The sequence below is a fragment of the Nymphalis io genome, chromosome 21, assembly GCF_905147045.1.
Source record: "Nymphalis io chromosome 21, ilAglIoxx1.1, whole genome shotgun sequence".
NCBI classification, from domain to species: domain Eukaryota; kingdom Metazoa; phylum Arthropoda; class Insecta; order Lepidoptera; family Nymphalidae; genus Nymphalis; species Nymphalis io.
The window spans coordinates 7,447,275-7,469,566 of record NC_065908.1 but is presented as its reverse complement, the minus strand read 5'-3'; the positions used below and the strand labels follow the sequence as shown (position 1 = coordinate 7,469,566).

Here is a 22,292-nt window from a genome sequence, read left to right as displayed (position 1 = left end):
TCAGCTAATTGACGCATCAAAACGGTTTGTGTTGGGTATTAATAAAAAAAAACATTTATTCAAAATATTTATTTATTATTTTCAAACATATAAATTCAACACTTATTCTAATTGGGATTCTTACACTCATGCAAATAGCAAGTAGGTACCATTCAAGTACAGATTATCAATTTATATAAAATTCACTTTCAAAATACAATAAATCATTTCTGTATGTATGTAAAGATTTCAAAACTTTTTTTGTAGAAAAATATGTTTTTATTTATTTTATTATTATCGTACAAAAAACAGAACTATAAAGCTTTACAAATATAAAGGCAGTTTTCTTATAGACATATTAATGTAGAAAACGATCAAGTTTATGTTAAATATTATAATTGTTAATTAGTGTTACTGTGCAAAATATATTATAATTAAATATGTTCATTTATCTATTTTAATTGAATTAACATCAATAAAACGCTTCAAATTCTGTCACATTATTCAGTTGACATTTAAAGATATTTATTATCTGTTCCGAATACTGTTATGACGTCAACCGATGCCTTAAGTAACGTTAGCAACGGTATTGAGTTTTTTTATTATTATTGCTTCGTATTAATTTATAGTATTTTAACCAAAATGACTGTCGAGTTGCATTTAGCTTGAAAAATAATTCGTAAAATCGATATTTTTTTTCAGACTAATTCATAAATTTAGTACATTATATTGTCAGTAGTGACTTCAAATATATTTTGGGAATATACACGCATATTTATCTAGTAAGGACTGTCTTTATTACTTTACAATAGTCGAATAGAAATACATATATACCACGTTTACTTATTAAATAATATTCATAGCTCTATTTACACTAATGTCGTAACTCAATCAAATCAAAATCGGATCATAAAATACAGTAACTAACAAAGAAACTTACTATTAGGTGCCATTTGGAATTGTAAATAAATTCAGGGTAATTTAATATTAATTATAAAATTAATTGTTGTCCCAAACTACAGGTATGTTTAAAAACGGTAACAATATGTGTATACATAATATATAAACAGAAAAACAAAATAAGTTAAATATTATATCCAGTCCAGATATAAGATTTTAAGTTTGATACTGTAATTCAGAAATAAATATGAACATTAAAATTAAATAATTCAACGCCCATGATCGCAGATAAAATATTCAGGTAAATTGGTCTCCAATGGATGTTTGAAGTATCTTCAATATTTAATAATAAAATAACGACAACATAGTTTACATGCCGTTGTAAGCGGGACCGCCACCACCTTCGGGTACCACCCAGTTGATGTTCTGCGACGGATCCTTGATATCGCAAGTCTTACCTGTAATTTTACAGAATTATTATATTCATAAAATGTATTTGTGTCTGAAATTTAAATTTTAAAATAACATTTCGTTTATAAGAAATAATTTTATAAATATAGCAATTTTCGATGTTTATAATATGTTTTTGACATTTGAGTCTTTTATTTATTATTGTATTCATTTTATAATTTGCTATCTAAGAAATAATAATATTTACACTGTTTATTATTTCATAAAAATATCATAATTAACGATTAAAAGGAACAAAGACTAAACGATCATTTTTATAGCTTATAATAACGACTGGATTTAAGGGTTGGAGGCCCTAGAGCATTACAGAAGTGGAGTATTCAAATAATTTTTAAAAAACACAAAAGAATATATATTTCGGTATAGTAAGATGATTTTATTATAGTATCGGTAGGCGGACGAACATATGGGCCACTTGATGATAAGTGGTCACCAATGCCCATAAACATTTGCATTGCAAGAAATGTTAACCATTGCTTACATCGCCAATGCGCAACCAACCTTAAGAACTAAGATGTTATGTCCCTTGTGCCTGTAATTTCACTGGCTCACTCACCCTTCAAACTGGAACACAATAATAATATCTGATTAGTGGGTACCTACCCAAACGATCTTGCACAAAGCTCTACCACCGGTAAATTATTATCTTTTGTAAAAAAAAAAAAACAAAATATGATATTGTAGAGACCCTTATCGAAGGGATTCCGAGCTGGAACCCCGGTGCAGTTCAGCCTTGTATATAATAGTAACTTACAGTGAATACAGTTTTGTGCGTTGATTTGCAGCCTCTGCCCTTCCCCTGTCTCCAGAGGGACGAATTCGTACACTCCTGAAAAAACAGCCTATATTATTGCATGTAACTAACAGAGTTGGTATGTAAACTAACTTAAGAAGCTGATTTATTCTAAATGACAGTTTTTTGTGTATGTAAATCGTATATTTACATTATATGTGGTGTTTTTTTTTTAATTATTTTATTTACTATTTACAACTAAACTTTAATAAGTTCCTTTCTCATCAAAGATTCAACAAAGCGTTTACAACCTTGGGAACGAAGATGTTATATCCCTTGTGTCTATAGCTACACTGGCTCACTCATCCTTCAAACCGGAACGCAACAAATAAATATTGCTGTTTAGCGGTAGAATATGTGATCAGTGAATGGTACCCACCCAAACGGGCTTGCACAAAACCCTACCACCTAGTGAAGTCTGGAAGAGATGCTGTCTTCATAAGGTAAATCTCCGCCTCGCCTTTTGTAAATTCTTGTTTTTTTAATGACTATGTTTATTAGTGTGCAGTAAACAGTATTTGTATCGTATTTTAAATAATGAGTTGAACTTTGACAAGCCGGTTGGCGTGGTTGGTAAATAGTTACCTTTCACGCCGAAGGTTGTGGGTTCGATTCCCACCCAGGACAGACATTTGTGTGCATGAACATGTCTGTTTGTCCTGAGTCTGGGTGTAATTATCTATATAAGTATGTATTTACAAAAGAAAAGTAGTATATGTAGTACATCAGTTGTCTGGTTTCCATAGCACAAGCTTTGTACAAGCTTAATTTGGGAGCAGATGACCGTGTGTGAAAATGTCCCAGGATATTATTATTTTTATTATTATAACTCACCCGCTGGACAAAACCGAGCCTCAGGTCCATCGAAGATTCCGAGATTCCTCTTAACGGGTATGGTGTCATCTTTCAGCGTCAAATGTGGAGGTTGGTCGGCTTCGTGATTCGTTCCTGAATAAACAATTATTTAACCGCTATTAGTCACATTACAGGTTTTTCTGATGTCATACAATTGCGTGTGTGAATGTGTGAACGTGTGCACTTGATGTGTATGTGTGTGTACGTATAGTATCCTATAAGCAAAGGTCCTCGCCGCGTCAATCTGTCTGCCGATAAACTCCAATAGACGGTGTGATTCATAAAAATAAAAATAATAATAAGCATTTATTCTCAGACAACAGAAGTCCATACAATTGAGATACAACAAAAAAAATTTACTAATTTCTTACTATATTATTATTATATGAAAAAGGTTTAAGCGTATAATTCATTGAATTTTTGTGAAAATTGGCTGAATTACGACGGTGATTATTGCGCCGCGTAAAGGGATATAATAAAGGTAAATTCGGGTTATATGTATTACGATACAATAGTTTTATGGACTCTCTTTTTCTACCCGTGAAAAGTCGTGACACTAGTAAAAAAATAACTTTTTTAAACGAAATGCGTCATGGCAAGAGACCCGATGGAGCGACATTAGTGCCATGGTCGATGGGACGTGTTCTTGTTTGGGATGTAACTTGCGTAGATACGCTGGCAGTATCTCTTATCAATAATACGTCGTAAAGCCAGTGCAGCCGCTGAAACTGCTCAAATAATCAAGCGCCGCAAATATTCACTTTTATCCAACGGATATGAATTTGCGGGGCTGGGTTTTGAAACATTGGGTCCATGGTCGTCCGATACAAAAAAAAATCATAAAAGATATTTCTAAGGAACACCACACTTCTGGTGACCCAAGAGCTGGCGCTTATTTAGCGCAAAGACTGAGTCTAGCGGTGCAGAGAGGCAATAGCGCCAGCGTCTTGGGTACAATGACACAGGACTATCTTTTAGACGGCGTGTTTTTGCTTTAAATTTGTAATGTGTATTTTGTATCGTATAATAATATGTTTTTTATTATTTATAATATAGGTAGGCGGACGAACATATGAGCATCTTATTATCCTAAAATATTTATTAGTGTGTAAATATTAATGTAAAAAATTAAATTGTATGTACTTTTGGTTGATGGTAAGTGGTCACCAACGCCCATAAACATTGGCATTGAAGAAATGTTAACCATTGCTTACATCACCAATGTGCCACCAACTTTGGGGACTAAGATGTTATATCCCCTTGTGCCTGTAATTTCTTTTTATTTTAATTTTGTATTTTATAAAAATGTATGTACGTAAATAAGTTACAAATAAGTTACCAGTTAGAGCAACTGACGACAGCAAGTCAAAGGTGACGACGCCGTCCGGCTTGGGGTATTCTATGGGTTGGTACTCTTTGGCAGGTTTTAGTTTCGCGTGATCTGCACCTGTTATTATATAAAAAAAGTAAAAAATTTAATACATAACACTTCGGATAACTTTAAACACTTTTTGCACTTTTTTTATATTATTAGTAAAATAATTTTATGTTATGATTAACTATTGTTTTATTATTATCGAGATGACAAACCAAATCTTAGAATTTGCTTAACATTGTTCAAAGTATATATCACAATTATTTGTTTTTTTTTTACAAATATGGAAGGTTACATAAATTAAAATCCAAAACTTATTTTATGCTTGTTTAAAGATGATTCTAAATAACACGAATTGCTTTTTTTTAAATAGCTTACCTGTATCTCAAGTCGTGGTACAACAAATAAGTGGAATGGGGTCAGAAATGAAATTGAGTTGTTGCCGTATCACAAATATGAATGTCCTTTTCAACCAGTTAGATATCATCAGTTTTTGCCATGTGTACTCACCCCCGTGACTTAAGGTCCAAGGTTCTTTCCCACGCACCATAGTGGAGAATGCGGAGTATGCCACGCCGCCGTACAAGCCCAGCGATGTGTGGAACGACGGGCGACAGTTCCGTACTTGCTGAAACGCACAATATGTCCAAAGTTAGCTAACATACCTAATATGTTAACATAACATAACGAGCCGGTTGGCGTGGTTGGTGGTTTGCCTTTCACGCCGAAGGTTGTGGGTTCGATTCCCACCCAGGACAGATATTTGTGTGCATGAACACATATGTTTGTCCTAAGTCTGGGTGTAATTATCTATATAAGTATGTATTTACAAAAGAAAATAGTATATGTAGTATATCAGTTGTCCGGTTTCCATAGTACAAGCTCTGTACAAGCTTAATTTGGGATCAGATGGCCGTGTGTGAAAAATGTCCCAGGATATTTTTATTATTATTTACTTTACCAGTACATATTAAGTAAATAAATAACCAATGCCCGAAATACGTTGCAAATATGCAATAAAGCCTGTAAATGCCGCACGGCTGGGCCTCCTGTTCTTTTAAGAAGGTTTGGAGTTACTCCACTATGTTGCTCCAATTTGATTTAATGGATATAAGCATGGCAGTTTTTTCTATCGACACATACAGATTGTATATATAAAAAGACTTGGAATATAATATTAATTAAATTTCCGAATAATGTGCAGATCCTCTGTATGGAACAGCACTGTTCAGTATTTGCCATACAAATCGAAAAAAAAAAACAATTTGGATGAAATATATTTGGCAGTGAATTAGATGATAAATCATAAGATATGCTGGGAGAGTGCCTACAATGCCAAGATTTATAATCAGAAGCGTCCTTAAAGACAACTTCTTTCTCAATGTAAACTATATTAATAAATAATCACATTCATTTACCTTTAATTCCTTGTAAACATATGATTCCTTCAGTTTATCTTCATACAGAGTGGGCGTTACACCTTTCTCGTGAGTAGCCTCTCCTGACAGAATCAGCTCCATCGCAGACTCTGCTGCTAGCATACCTTTAAATAAAGCTCCTTGTTAGAAACAATTTGAATTATAACCGATTGTTATTGCAGTTGAAATAAGCTACCTTGAATTGAAATGACGTCATTGGTCGAGATCTACAATTATCTATGGTATTCACTATGGATTCCAAAATAATTGACGTTATGATTGTTGGTGAAATTAAAGTTGATAAGTAGTCAAGTGGAATAATGTTGTATTATAAATAAAGATATATTAATCAAAAACTGTTTGTAGTGCATTTTATAAGATCATCAAATCACAAGGAATATGTCAATCTAAAGTTTGGCTCTAACGAATGGTTTATATATACTTATGTGTAATATTTACCACAAATAAAAATACATAGTGATAAAAATTTGTGGTTTTTTTTTCAGCATTCAAAATTAAAACATAGTATGAGTTCTTACCACTCTTCATAGCATTATGAGTGCCCTTAATACGAGGAACATTGAGGAAACCCGCAGTGTCACCAGCCAGGCATCCACCAGGGAACACTGGGACTGGAAGACACTGCCAGCCTCCTTCCACCAGCGCTCGGGCTCCATAGGCTATCCGAGTACCACCTGTACAATTAAAATTAGGTATCTTAATCATTGGCTATCAGGAATGGTAGGTATACAGAATATTAATAGTATTTGCAAAAACATGTTTTAAATAATTATATTTTGAAAATATTTCCATTATAATATACATAGTATATATTTTATATTAGTGATCCACAGCAGACATTGGCCTGTGTAAATACCAATTATCATGATCAGTTGAATGGTTAACAATTTAATGTGCTGTAGCGACATCTAGCGGCGAGTTTTAATAAAGTAGGATAGAAAACTTCTATAAAAAATACATTAATATGCCAACTTCCTTGGTCATTAGTCTAGCAGTTTCTATTAGTCTCAAACAGACCAATCTCAATTTTTGCATATAAAATGATTGTTTTATAAAAGCATTTTATAACTTACCTTCAAACATAGGCTTTATGTAGGGATGTAACTTAAATCTTTGGAACTCTCTAAAAGGGCTGATGTAGGGGTTGGTATAGTCAAGTCCCACGACAAAGCCAGTCGCAACTAAGGGTGTTTCGCCCTCCTCCACATTAAGATGGTAAATAAATGATCCTCCATATGTGTTTTTGTCTAGAGGCCAACCTATAGTATGTTCAACTAGGCCTGGTTTGTGGTTCTGAAATGAAGATACTTACTCGTTAGATTCCTTAGATAAACTATGGCTACTCTTTACTTTTCAGACAATAGAAGCAAACAATTGGGAAAAAATATTTAATATCTAGTACATATTGACTGACAAAAGGATCTCTGTGTATCCTTTATAATAATGTCTTCCAGACCGATTTCGGCCACGGCGGCCAATCTCAAGAGAGATTAGCCAACTACGCAGGAGATATTATAGTGCACAAGTGTGTGCGCAAACACAAGTGCACTCTCTATTCCCTAACTCTCATAATCCGATGAGACGGCAATACGACACAACCGGAGAGAGTTCAGGCGCAGGACCAACGGTTTTACGTGCTTTCCGAGGCACGGGAGAAAACAGACTTCTAACTACCATACTCGGGCTGTAACTGAGAATTTTCTGACAGAAAAACCCAATAACTTTTTATTGGCCCGACTGGGAATTGAACCCAGGACCTCCGGGTCTGCGGCCTTACATCAAGCCACTAGACCAACGAGGCCATCCTTATCCTTATCTTATCCTGTATACTTTATATACATATTATAAAGAAGTAGTAATATATAAATATATAATTATTAATGACTTACCTCTGGGGTAACTTCCCAAAGCTCTTTTAATCCTATACCATAAGACTGTGGTTCGCTCTTCTCTCGAAGGTTGTATTTACTGGACACCATCTTTGTCAAGTGCCCGTGACATCCTGTAACATAAATATATTATGATATGAGGTGGGGTGGATGTGGTGTTGGTACCCTTCTTTTTCATGATGATCGATTTATTATTTTTATTATCATATCATTGCCGTGGAGTACCGGCTTAGAATAGTACTCCCCCAATCTCATCCCGTGGGTGTCGTAAGAGGCAACTGAGGGACGGGGAAAAGGGGGGATGGGCAGCAGCGTCCCCCCTCCCATAAACATCTTACCCCCTACTGCGCTCGCCAACACGCCTGCCCAGCGCGGCGAGTATGGGCAAACCCCTCCCTTAATGGCAGATGCGCCCAAAAAAAGGCCCCCAGTTACCGGCAAGCCCGCTAGGCCCGACCAAGGTAGCGGTCGCGGTATCGGCAGGGCAGGGGGTGCTAAGAATCACCGGTTCACGGCAGGCTACCGTATAAAACGACTGAAAATGGCAACGTATAATGGACGCTCGATGAGGCTGGACCATCACCTCGCCGAATTAGAAGTAGAGTTAAGTCATATAAACTGGCATATACTGGGGTTATCTGAAGTCCGAAGACAGGGGGAGGACACGATAACTCTAGAGTCCGGTAACTTACTCTACTTCCGCGAAGGTGATAACCTCTCCCAGGGTGGTGTCGGTTTTCTTGTCAAAAAGGATCTCATTAGCAGCATTGTGGAAATCAGTAGTGTGTCGAATCGGGTAGCGTACCTTGTCCTAAAACTTTCCGACAGGTACTCCCTGAAGGTTGTACAGGTATATGCGCCAACTTCGACATACTCTGATGATGTGGTCGAAGCGATGTACGAGGACATCGCAAAGGCCCTCAACGACACCTCGAGGGCCCACTACAATGTTGTTATGGGAGACTTTAATGCTAAAGTGGGAGTACAAGATAGCGGTGAATCGAAAGTCGGACCTTACGGCTTGGGCTGCAGAAATCACAGGGGGCAAATGCTGGTAAACTTTCTCGAAGCGCAGGGGCTTTTTTTGATGAATTCTTTCTTTCAAAAGAAGCCTCAGAGGAGGTGGACCTGGCGAAGCCCCGATAACGTGACAAGGAACGAGATAGACTTTATCATTTCGAATAAAAGGCACATATTTAGAGATGTTTCAGTGATCAACAGGTTTAATACCGGAAGTGATCACCGCTTGGTTCGAGGCACTCTAAATATCAACTTAAAAGCCGAAAGATCGAGAATGATGAGGTCTACTCTCCGACCTACCATGCTCCAAGCTGCTCAAGGCTCCGAAAAGTTCCAAATGGAACTTCAAAATCAATTCACCGCGTTGGAAACCATAAGCAGCATTGATGAGAGAACCGACACGCTGGTCAAAATACTGCAAAACACATCCCGCAAGTGTTTTCCGCCACAGAGAAGAGACAACGCACCAAAACTCTCTGCTGAGACACTCGAGCTCATGAGAAAACGACGAGAACTACCATCGTTTTTGTCAGATAAGGCCTTAAACCGAACAATAAAAACGCTGACGCGACGCGATCTCCGACGCTCCAATACCCGTGCCATCAAGGCTGCGATTGAGCAAAATCGGGGATCGAAAGTGTTCGCTCGCAAGTTTGGGAGGCCGCGTCTGACAAAACTTAAAACTGAAAATGGTGGGGTCGTTACCTCTAGGCCTGAGATTATCGGAGAAGTAGAGAGGTTTTATGGGCAGTTGTTCTCTTCAAGATCGGATAAACCCATGGGAATCAGTATTGATGACCAGCGCGCCCCTCTTATGCGCCATTACTCCGAGGAGCTCCCGGTCGTTGACCAAGGAGAGATTAGGGCGGCTCTAGAACAGCTTAAAAACAACAAATCTCCGGGAGATGACGGAATCACAACAGAGTTGCTTAAGGCAGGCGGGACTCCGGTCCTGAAAGAGCTAGCAAGCCTCTTTAATTCCGTCATCCAACATGGCAAGACCCCGGAAACGTGGAGCGGGAGTGAGGTGGTACTGTTTTTCAAGAAAGGTGATAAAACCCTCTTGAAAAACTACAGACCAATCTCCCTCCTGAGTCACGTGTATAAGCTGTTCTCAAGAGTCGTCACGAACCGTCTCGCCAGACGACTTGACGAGTTCCAGCCCCCAGAGCAAGCCGGCTTTCGATCAGGCTACAGCACCGTGGACCACATCCATACTGTTCGGCAGATTGTGCAGAAGACCGAAGAGTACAATCAGCCGCTGTGTATGGCATTTGTGGACTACGAGAAAGCCTTCGACTCCATCGAAACCTGGGCAGTGCTCGACTCATTGCAGAGATGTCATATCGATTGGAGATATATCGAGGTACTGAGATGTCTGTACAACGCCGCTACAATGACTGTCCACATCCAGGACTGTAAGACGAAGGCGATCCAATTGCGCAGAGGGGTGAGACAGGGGGATGTAATATCCCCGAAACTGTTCACCAACGCGTTGGAAGACGTTTTCAAAACGCTGGATTGGACTAGGTATGGAGTCAATGTAAACGGCGAGTACATCTCACACCTTCGATTTGCCGACGATATCGTCATCATAGCAGAGTCGCTGGAACAACTCACCGAAATGCTGCGTAGCCTAGGCGAGTCTTCCCGGTGTGTCGGTCTCGGCATGAACTTGGACAAGACCAAGGTCATGTTCAATAGGCATGTCGTGCCGGGACCGATATACGTCGAGGGGAAACCTCTCGAAGTTGTTAGTGAATATACCTACCTAGGACAGATAATACAAGTCGGTAGGAACAACTTCGAGAAGGAAGCCGATCGAAGAATTCGCTTGGGATGGGCAGCATTTGGCAACCTTCGTCAAGTCCTCAAGTCGTCTATACCGCAATGTTTGAAGACGAAAGTCTTCAACCAATGCGTCTTACCTGCCATGACATACGGTGCCGAAACGTGGACACTAACTGCGGGACTAGTCCACAAATTCAAAGTCGCTCAGCGTGCTATGGAGCGAGCTATGCTCGGAGTATCTTTGAAGGATAAGATCAGAAATGAGATTATCCGGAAAAGAACCGGAGTCACCGACATAGCTTGCAAAATTAGCAGGCTGAAGTGGCAGTGGGCTGGTCACGTATGTCGTAGGACCGATGGCCGTTGGAGCAGACGAGTCCTAGAGTGGAGACCGCGAATCGGCAAGCGCAGCGTAGGGCGCCCTCCAGCCAGGTGGACCGACGACCTTAAGAAGGTGGCGGGCACCAACTGGATGCGGAAGGCGGAGGACAGGGAGCTTTGGCGCACCTTGGGAGAGGCCTATGTTCAGCAGTGGACAACGATTGGCTGTTGATTGATTATCATAGCACTAAATTGATTTATTCATCCACATAATAACATAATTTAAAACTTCAAAATTTATGTAAATTAAGTTTATTGATTTCCTACCTTCAGCAAATATAGTAATCTTGGAGTGAAATTCCATGCCTCTTTCAAACATATCTTTTGGGCTACCATCCTTAGCTATGCCCACATCACCTGTAGCCACACCTTTAAGGGAACCATCATCTCGGAATAATAGATCTGCACCAGCACAACCTGGCCATACCTGTGCCGATAACATTTATTAAATTTGTTACTTTTCTATAATTATAATTATTTGTAACAAATAACGGAGCTTTGTTTTAAAATTTTATTTAAAGATTATTTAATTTTTACTATTGTTTAAGATATAGATTTACAAAATATGTTTTTAATAACTTTTACCTCAGCACCTACTGCTTCTGCTTGTTCAGACATCCATTTTACTAAGTGACCTAACCGAACAACATAGTTGCCATGGTTGTAGTTAGGTAACCCTGAAAGAATAGCATAATATAAGTTATACAATAATTATAATCACTTCCATCAGTTCTCTATTCTTTTCTACAATTTTATTCACCAATTATTATTATTATTAATACAATAAATAAATTCTTTATTTTCTAACTCACCAGGAAATACAGGTATTGGAATTCTCCCACTTTTAGTTAAAAGACCAAATTTATCAGATGTTACAGGTGTGTTCATTGGTGCCCCTTTATCTTTCCAGTCTGGAATTAACTCATTCAGAGCTATGGGATCCACGCATGCACCTGAGAGAATGTGACCTCCGGCTTCTGCTGCTTTTTCCAATAGTGTTACTCGCACTTCCTGTGCACATAATGATTTATTTTTATAAATATTTATTAAGATAGTTTTTTTTTATCTATCTGGACGAAATAATATAAATTAACAATATTTACTAAGCTTGAATTTAATTTAAATAATGTGTATTTTTTGTCTAGAGGACTTTAATATCATAAATAATGTAAAGTTCAATCATACATACAGCACCCTTTTCTTCAGCTATTTGCCGAGCCCTGATTGCAGCGGCCATACCAGCGGGACCACCTCCAATGATGAGGATATCTGTCTCTTCGGCCACTCGCTCCATACTTATATCTGATAATCAACATCACTTTTTTTAATATCGAGTTGTCGATAATAATAAATTATTTTTTTTTTATTTATTTGAGTAGAATTACTATTTTTTATAATGCTTTTTATTTCAAAATAAATAAATTATTAACAGCATATCTTCCAAATTCGTTATCAGAGTAAACAATAGATAACGGGTGCTAGTTTAACAGCAATGACGTAAAGTTAAAATAAATTAAACATTTTGTCAAATGTTATCTTATAAGTTACTTACCTTTCCATCTCGGATCCTTGTCGCGGGGATGAATAGTATAATGAGTGGTTATCTTAGGATAAACATCCGAATAAAGTCTTCGAGCAGCACTTGTTAGCCTCCCCACTATAAATATTGATCACAAATTGCACTTAAAACTGAATTTTATTAATTCAAAATAAAAGTATGTCGAATGAACTTTGAACTTCTATATTTGAAATCACATTGCGTAATGAAACGTTTAAACAATTACACTATAATCTATTTTTATATTAAGTAACACATTGAATTCATGATTCAAAATTTCCATTGCACTTCCTTTTTTGAATTTTTAAATAAATTCACAAAACAGCTGATAAGCAACGTCACATATAGATTTGTTATAATGAATTACTGAGTGAAAAACAAAATTATTACAATTTTGCGCAGAACTGTTTACACATGTTTATGGTTTTGTTTCGAAAATAAACATAAGTTTAATGATAGAAAAAATAATTATTTACCCTGACGAGCCGAACTAACAATTGCTGTCGCCATTTTTACAAAACATACGTTCCGAATATTTAGTTACGTATGTACAATTGTTAAGTCAGACAAATGGGAACGCTAAAGTTTATTTCTAGTAATAAATAAATTACTAATATTTTTCAAAAAAATACAATTTAAATGAGATAATTTTATTAAAACTAGTTTCAGTCTTTTTGTCACGTCAGCAATAAATAAGACTTAGAATAAATTATTTCATAATTTGTTGTTAATTTGTAAATTGAAACGTTTTAGCGCGGCAAGTTTAAAATTTTAAGCTAGATTTAAATACAATAAATTATGTAGTTTTTAATTATTTATTCGCACTGGTTGTTATAAATTCTTTTATGTATTATTGTAGCTAGTTTTCCCAATATTATTGGATTAATATTTACATATGATATTATTAAATTATTTAACTAGCACAAATCAATTTTACTTACTTTACATTTTATTAATTTATACCAAACTAGCTACTTGTCTCGACTTCGTATTACTCCATATTACTTTTATCAATTAACTTGATGTAAAAGTACCATAATAAAATCATTATTGAACTACTGTAAGCGTAAAAGCGGTACGTCCAGCGATACGTCTTTAACAGTCTTCCCTTCGAGACTATAAGGGAGTCACTCCGATACCACAGGGTGCCTTCCTACCTCAGAAGGCTGTTGGGGGCATACCTCCGGGACCGAGTGGTCCTCTAGGAGGGGGGCGATGGGCGACTTGTCCGGCGTTGGGTAGGCTGCGGCGTTCCACAGGGGTCGGTACTCGGCCCAATCCTGTGGAACGTCGGATTCGATTGGCTCCTTAGGGCCCCCATCCTTCCCGGAATGAGGGTGTTGTGCTACGCGGATGACACCCTCATCACGGCGACGGGGCAGACCTTTCAGGAGGCGGCCCGCCTGGCCGAGGTCGGAGTATCGCTCACGATGGACCGTATTGGGATGCTGGGCTTGAGGGTCTCTGTCACAAAAACAGAGGCCCTCCTATTCCACGGTTCACGTTTCATTCATGTCGGCGTGGCTTATACGCTGGCGTGGTACGCTCCATGGCGTTGTACGGTGCACCCATTTGGGTGGATGCTCTCACCGCTCGTAACAGAGCTTTTCTGCGGAGGCCGCAACGAGTCATAGCGGTGAGAGCGATACGTGGGTACCGTACGGTGTCATGGACGGCAGCGACACTTTTCGCGAGCGATCCGCCCTGGAAACTCCAGGCAGAGGTGCTTGCGGAAGTGCACCGTCCGTCCAGGATCGGTGGAGGTTGAGCGAGTCAGGGCCCTAGCCCAGCGAGCCTTGATTCGTAGGTGGGAGGAGGACCTGAGGTCCCCCTCAGCAGGCCTAGTGACAGTGAAGGCGGTCCGCCCCCACTTGAGTCGCTGGGTGGAACGGAGTCACGGCACACTCACATTCAGGCTGACGCAGGTACTTACCGGACACGGTTGTTTCGGTAAGTACCTGCACCGGATAGCGAGGCGGGAGGTGACACCCTCCTGCCATGAGTGTGGTGCGCCTTCGGACACAGCGTGCCACACTCTGATGGAGTGTGCCGCTTGGGGACCTCAGCGCCTGTCTCGGCGGCCTTAGTCGGTGAAGACCTCTCGCTGCCGAGTGTGATAAATGCCATGCTTGGTAGCGAGAGGTGCTGGTTGGAGACGGTCTCCTTCTGCGAAAATGTCATGTCGCAGAAGGAGGCAGCGGAGCGGGAGCGTGAGGAGAGGGCGTCCGCTGACTCGCTTCGTCGAAGAAAACCGGGGAGAAGGCGTCGTCAACCGTCGGGGCGTCACGGTAGTATGCGCAAGCGATCCCGTGACGCCCCTAGAAAAGGCGGTGTGGGTACCGCTGGTTTTTTAGTGGGAATTCCGGCGCATACTCGGCGCCGGCGAGTCCCACATACCCCCCCACTTCAAGTGGGGGAAACGCGTAAACGCGTTTTTCCAGCGAAAAAAAAAAAAGCGTAAAAGCGGTGGGTGGTATCTGATATATAGTATTGAAAAGGCATATGAAGTAATGTCATAATTATAGAGGCCACCCAGTGGGAGGTAACAGCTGTACCTCCCTGTATTTTCAAAGTATATAAAATTATTTTACTCTGACTAATTATAAAATGTTAAAAATAATTTTGATGATCTTCTATTCGTAGTAACTACTTACACAATTTAATTGCCTTTATAAAAAATAGTGTCTTGATTGACTATCAACGCACAGCTAAAACTACCGAGTCTTGAAAGCTCAAATTTGTAACGTAAGTTTGTTTGATAACGTAAGTATCCGCTAAGAAATCATTTTGGAAAATTTCTGGAAATTGGAAGGGGTAGGGGGAGCAATAACTTACGTACGAATTTACCCATATAAAATGGGAACGGGCAGCTAGTAAGTCATAAGACTGATAGAATTTCGACCATTGCAATTTTAGTTGTTTAAAAATATATATAAATTATCAATATTTTAAATCAATAGATTAAAATAAAATACTTTTACATGGATACATTATTTATTGTTATAAAAAAAAAAAACTTAAATTATTTTAGAAAATAAATTGGATATTAATTCACTTGACTGGTTTCATTTGCCAGAGACCATCGTTAAGATAATGACAGTTCTCTATCCCCACGCCTTTGTTTACCTTAGCTCTGAAAAAAAATATATCAAAATTACGTTGGTACACATTTTGTCTTAAGATTTCCATTTCATTAATAATTATTATGAACTTTGGAACTTTGTCATCGAATTGAGGTTATCTTAAAGTAATGATAATTTAAACAACCATTACTTACAGATTATAAATCAACACATTTCATAATGTACATATACAAACTATTTGAAAACAAACTACATAGTAATAAAACGTTTTTTTTTTTAAATAATTTACAAAAACGATCGGCATGTGTTAAGCTTAGGAAACATTACGTATTAGCCATAAATAAATAGGTGAAGAATGAATTGGTTAATCTTCTTACATATCTTGAGTAGACAGAGACGTGATGCCAACAGCTAAAGCATGTTGCTTCCCTTCAGCCATTACAGCAACAACGCTGCTTTTTTCGACTGGTGACATTCGTGCCCCAGGTGACGTTAATCCGGGGCACATTATGTTGGCGCCACTCAGAACGAAGCGAATTGCCCCCTTGTCGACTTGTTGCATTGGTAGAAAGAATGGATCTATAAATACAAAAAGGATACATATTATATTTATAACTATAATTTACTCGCTAATATTTTGTACTTTCATCTTTGTTTAATTTTTGTTGCTAGATATTACCTGGTTAGTTATAATATATTAAGCAATTTTATTACTTTTAATAATTATAACCGATTATGTAAGCCGCATATTATAACATCTTAGTCAACATAGTGTATATTTAAAAAAAAGCATTAGTAATTAATTATTGGATACTTTGTCTGTAGCTCATATGCCGTATATTGAATGTTATATTTTTATTTTGTAGTTTTATAATTGATTGCTCGTATAAATATATAATATCCTGTCAATGACAATGTATTAAATGAAACGAAAATAATGGTCAAAGGCCTGTATACCCATCCGGTAACTAAACTGTTTTAATACTATACTAAGTAACCAGTTCTTCTTGATAGAATCTACATTTGGTACGGGTGTAACCTTTATACGACGATATATACGTACTTAAAAAAAGCCCACTTGAATTCAATATATTAAGATAATGTATTAATTATTTATATAATGTTATTTAACTAAACAGTGTAAGCTATCAATCCATGTAAGAACTGCGTGACCGATGAATCACAATGATAACGAGGTCCGCGACAAATGTAGACACGAAGGAAGATATTTAAGTATAGTAAATAAAGTCCACGAAGACGCACCCTACTTCTTCAGCTTACATTGCACACTTGGATACGATTGGAAAATAGGAGGAGGATTGTAAATTAGGATTGGACTCTGCTTACACTTGTGGAGAAGTCTCAAAGTCGGCATCCAGGGTCCTTCACGGTGGCGGAAGAACAGAAGCTCCCCGGCACTATTCACCATAATTTCAATATGGTCATGACTGAAATGATAAAAAAAATCGATTATCAACAAAAAATATATACAAATCATACACTTGTTAGTAGCCAACCGCGGATTTGCTCGCGTGTTATAGAAGGAGGTCTGTGGTACAAACAATACGTAATTCATTTATTGGTATATATATTAAGACGGGCCGGTTGGCGTGGTTGGTAGATACTTGCCTTTCACGCCGAAGATTTTGGGTTCGATTCCTACCCAGGACAGACATTTGTGTGCATGAACATGTCTGTTTGTCCTGAGTCTGGGTGTAATTATCTATATACGTATGTATTTACAAAATAAAATTATTATATGTAGTATATCAATTGTCTAGTTTCCATCGTACAAGCTCTGCTTAATTTGGGACCAGGTGGCCATGTGTGAATAATTTTGAAGGGTAGTATAATTACACAATTATGAGCTTTTAAATAAATTAGTAGAATAGGTATTAGGTATTTATAGTAGTATGCGTCATGGAATACAAGTGACCTCCAAACACCCTCCGTGACGATTTATATCTAATCGAATAATGTGCCACAGTCAGACATTGTAGACTTAAATACAACCTATGTTTGATCTTCATTTGAGTTTATATATGTTTATATTTAGACATATGCGTAAAAAATTCCGTTGCACAGATAAGAAATAAAAAAAAACAAACTCCACTAAATACTATTTAAAAGAAATATTGTAATAAGCCAGTATTATATAAAACAATTTAGTCTTCTGCTAAGAAAATGTTATCGTTACGAATACATATTATGTTATCGTGATTTTTACTATAAAATATTGTTATGATAAATTGTAATTGTTACATTGTAAAAGACGTAGGTGACCGTGAAAGGCACTTCAAAGTTAATTCAATATTATCACAAGACAATAGACCAAAGGCACCGCATAGAACTATGTTATTATATAGTATTAGTTTTCGCCGGCGGCTTCGCCCGCATGAACCAGTGTCAGGTATAAAAGGTAAAATTACCTTTGTGTTAAAGTTTGCATCATATTTTTTTATCAAAATCAGATCACTGGCTTAGCCTTACAGCCAACAAATATGAACAGAGTTACTTTCGCATTTATAATAATAGTATAGATACCAAGATGTTTGTCCTATATTAATGTGTTATGAAAACCATATGTTAAAAAGGTATACTTCAGAACTATATTAAATGATTAGTTCATACCATTTCACGATCCTGAACGTGTCCTTTTTGGGCAGCACTTGGTCGATGTGGTTCTCGAGATGAGGATACAACTCCAAAAGGCGAGAACGAATACCCTTCTGAACAGAAGACTTGAGCTGCTGGACACCAGAAATGCTCTCCTTTTCATCAAACCTAAAATGAAAAACGTTATTCATATTGAAGTATTATTGTTGTGGAATGCAAAAATATCTTCTTTTTTTTTATAGAATAGGAAGGCGGATGAGCATTTAGGCCACCTGATGGTAAGTGGTCACCAAACGCCCTTAGACATTGGCATTGTAAGAAATGTCAACCATCGCTTATAAAGCCAATGCGCCACCAACCTTGGGAACTAAGATTTTATGTCCCTTGTGCCTGTAATTACACTGGCTCACTCACCCTTCAAACCGGAACACAACAATAACAAGTACTGCTGTTTTGCAGTAGAATATCTGATGAGTGGGTGGTACCTACCCAGACGAGCTTGCACAAAGCTCTACAACCAGTAATCTAACAGGTAATATTTTTTAATCTACAAATTCTATAATAGTTTTATTCGTTGTTACGTTTTTAAAATAAACCTGTATTATCTAGGTGAAATGGTTTTTCTTTTAAATTGTCTAGAGCGATCATTACTTCTGTATATCTACCGGGGAGTGTTAGCAGGAATCTCGAAATAGTATCTAGAAATAAACCAAAAGTTCTGAAACGATTTCAAATTAGAGACAATTCGTTTTCAATTTAAAACTTCTACCCAACGCTCCTTCGATAAATATACACAATTGATTCAATTCAACCTTCGTTAAGTTGCTATCAAACATACAAATTCATCGTTTATTGTAAATGTTTGTGTACAGTAACAGTAATAGTAAACTGTAACAGCCTGTTAATGTCCCACTGCTGGGCTAAGGCCTCCCCTTTTGAGGAGAAGGTTTGGAGCTTATTCCACCACCCTGCTCCAATGCGGGTTGGTAGAATACACATGTGGCAGAATTTCAATGAAAGTAGACACGTGCAGGTTTCCTCACGATGTTTTCCTTCACCGTCGAGCACGAGATGAATTATAAACACAAATAAAGCACATGAAATTTCAGTGGTGGTTTCAGTGTATTATAAATAAACATATATTGATCTAAAACTATTTTTAGTGCGTTATACAACAGAGTTATTTATTATAAAATGCATTTATGTTGGTATCTAATATTTATATCAACGGTTTATTTTTAATCTTTCTGACATTGAAATATAATATACGTCGTATTATACTATCATACATAAATACCATAATATCATTGTATTGTGAAATCAATTAATGATCGCCCCAGACGTTATCCGCCAGGGAAGTACGGCTTCTGTACATAAACACAAGTTACGTAGCAGTCATGATCTTGCATATACAACAAACATTTTTTTAATTAGATGTCTAGAAGTCTAATAAAAAAATTATTATAACGTACACCCGTAAGCAACCACCAATCTAATATACAGTAACAGCCTGTTAATGTCCCACTGCTGGGCTAAGGCCTCCTCTCCCTTTTGAGGAGAAGGTTTGGAGCTTATTCTACCACGCTGCTCCAATCCGGGTTGGTAATATAATATGCATAATGAAAATTTTGATAATTATTACCAGAATTTGACAAATATCAGTAGAATAGCAGCCCAGCAATATATCCAGAAAGCAGAATAAAGATCCTTAAAAAAAATTGCTCCTGATTCTTCGAAAACGAACTATTATATGTACTGTACATATGATAGAATATCCGACTCATATGAGCACATTAAAACCTATATTAAATTATAAACACAAACCTTAAAAACTCATTGGTGCTTCCCCAGGTTTTAAGCATCTATCTCGATATGCTATATTTTGTTAATGATCTATCCTATCCCAGTGGACATCTCATCAAGTGAGTAGATACCGCAATCGAGGCAAAAAATATATAGGAACGTATCTTTGTACAAACAGATTAATACACATCATATATTAAATAATTACATAGGTTTAGCAACTAGGGGAAGAGTTTAAACAAATCTTTAATCTATACATTCTATTAAGGGTTCGCGAAAAAAAGCGCTTTGATCATCGGCGAAGATGTTATCGTAGCTTTAGATATTAAATTAATGTATTTAATAAAAGTAGTTAAGTTAAATAGTGTTGTAATAATATTTATAATAGATATTTTTTTATTTTATAGAATAGGAAATTTTATATTGCAGAGCTATTAGCAAATCGCAAGGAATATGTAAATCTATGGATTGTTTATTCGTCAATGTATTGTATTAATATTGTCCTATGTAATAAACGATAAAGACAATTGCTTGAGACGCATTTTAGGTTATTAGGTCAATATCGAGGATCTGCATTAATTTCCTAAGCACGTGTTAGCCATTGCAAAGGCTTCAATGTTCAGCGCTTATCGTTTACTACTTTCGTAAGCGTTATAACATTAGCGAGCTGTGCCTGACGGGTTAACCTGAGTTAAATTTTGATAAGGCATTTTCATTTCATGCATAATAGTTGACATCTGTGGTTATTTGTATGTGTAAGTTATAGCCTTTCTCAATTATCGGACTATATAATGCAGCAATCATGAAAATAGCCTGTTCTACCAAACTCTCCAATGTTAAACGTCCAAAATCAACTCTCCAGCTTTGTAACACAGATAAAATAATTTACACTAAAAACTTGACGTGACTTATAAGACCGTTGAAGTTTATTCACAAACACTATGAATTATTTTATGATCTAGAAAGCTCGAAAACAAAAGAGTAACATTTAATACTTTAAAATGTTAGCGTCATCCTAAAACTGGGTTAAAAATAACAAACACTCGTAGTTGGAAATCTCATTTACCTAGTTCGCGACGGGCGATCAAATAGATAAATGATAAGAGTATTTATTAGACAAATAGACTGCTGTAGAGAGATAATAATACAGTACAGTAACAGCCTGTTAATGTCCCACTGCTGGGCTAAGGCCTCCTCTCCCTTTTGAGGAGAAGGTTTTGATCTTTTGAACCTTCTCCTCAAAAGATAATAATAAATCAATAAAAATTTGTCGTCAAAATGTGTTATTTATAAATTAATATGCGATATATAGTACACAATGACTGAGCCGGTTGGCGTGGTTGGTAGACACTTGCCCTTCACGCCGAAGGTTGTGGGTTCGATTCCCACCCAGGACAGACATTTGTGTGCATGAACATGTCTGTTTTTCCTTAGTCTGGGTGTGATCTATATAAGTATGTATTTATAAAAGAAAAGTAGTATATGTAGTATATCAGTTGTTTGGTTTTCATAGCACAAGACTTGTACAAGCTTAATTTGGGATCAGATGGCCGTGTGTGAAAAATGGTCCAGGATATTATTATATTATACAATAGTGTATAGAATAGATATTATAAATATTTTTTTTTTTTTATAGAATAGGAAGGCGGACGAGCATATGGGCCACCTGATGGTAAGTGGTCACCAACGCTCTTAGACATTGGCATTGTAAGAAATGTCAACCATCGCTTACATATCCAATGCGCCACCAACCTTGGGAACTAAGATTTTATGTCCCTTGTGCCTGTAATTACACTGGCTCACTCACCCTTCAAACCGGAACACAACAATATCAAGTATTGCTGTTTTGCGGTAGAATATCTGATGAGTGGGTGGTACCTACCCAGACGAGCTTGCACAAAGCCCTACCACCAGTACTACCTACATAATGGTAATTGTATATACAGATATAGTTCAGATTTGTTTGCAGATTATATTTCGGTTCAAGTAGTATTTTATATAAGACCTGTAATGTTATTATGTAAGAATTTCTTATTCGTGAAATGTTTAAAACTGGTTTACGGTGATGATACTATTTTGATACGTATAACCTACAATGTGTCGATTCTTATTTTATTTTCCTTATACATGAATTGCTAAACAAAGAAATATCCTCTTATTATGATGACGCACATGGAAATTATAATTACATAATGATGGATAAATTAACAATGTCATTTTTTTTAAATATTTATATTATGATGGACCTAAATCGCATCTACTTAACAATATCATAACAACGTAATACGTGACAAACCAATGTGATTTTTTATTTTGCATCGTGAATATTGTAATAAAAT

The 22,292-nt window shown here is 37.1% G+C and overlaps 2 protein-coding genes across 2 annotated transcripts in view; both read right to left on the bottom strand.

Moving 5' to 3' along the window:
• Window positions 1-54: 54 nt before the first annotated feature.
• Window positions 55-13,066, bottom strand: LOC126776794 (electron transfer flavoprotein-ubiquinone oxidoreductase, mitochondrial). The gene is made up of 15 exons (XM_050499571.1): window positions 12,928-13,066; window positions 12,446-12,550; window positions 12,083-12,195; window positions 11,706-11,904; window positions 11,479-11,570; window positions 11,161-11,320; window positions 7,702-7,814; window positions 6,886-7,105; window positions 6,331-6,486; window positions 5,792-5,916; window positions 4,884-5,001; window positions 4,338-4,445; window positions 2,978-3,091; window positions 2,105-2,179; window positions 55-1,337 (listed from the first exon to the last, which is right to left on the bottom strand). The coding sequence occupies exons 1-15, from the start codon at window positions 12,959-12,961 to the stop codon at window positions 1,249-1,251; spliced, it is 1,821 nt and encodes a 606-aa protein (XP_050355528.1). The 5' UTR covers window positions 12,962-13,066; the 3' UTR covers window positions 55-1,248.
• Window positions 13,067-15,426: 2,360 nt separating this feature from the next.
• The window catches only part of LOC126776910 (malignant T-cell-amplified sequence 1 homolog), a 37,425-nt gene continuing 30,559 nt past the window's right edge, over window positions 15,427-22,292 (bottom strand). Inside the window, exons 2-5 of the mRNA XM_050499775.1 lie at window positions 18,166-18,318; window positions 16,882-16,982; window positions 15,912-16,113; window positions 15,427-15,584 (exon numbers count right to left, since the gene is read on the bottom strand). Of these exons, the coding sequence (XP_050355732.1) occupies window positions 15,503-15,584; window positions 15,912-16,113; window positions 16,882-16,982; window positions 18,166-18,318 (538 nt within the window). The 3' untranslated portion in view covers window positions 15,427-15,502. The remainder of the gene's footprint in view (window positions 15,585-15,911; window positions 16,114-16,881; window positions 16,983-18,165; window positions 18,319-22,292) is intronic.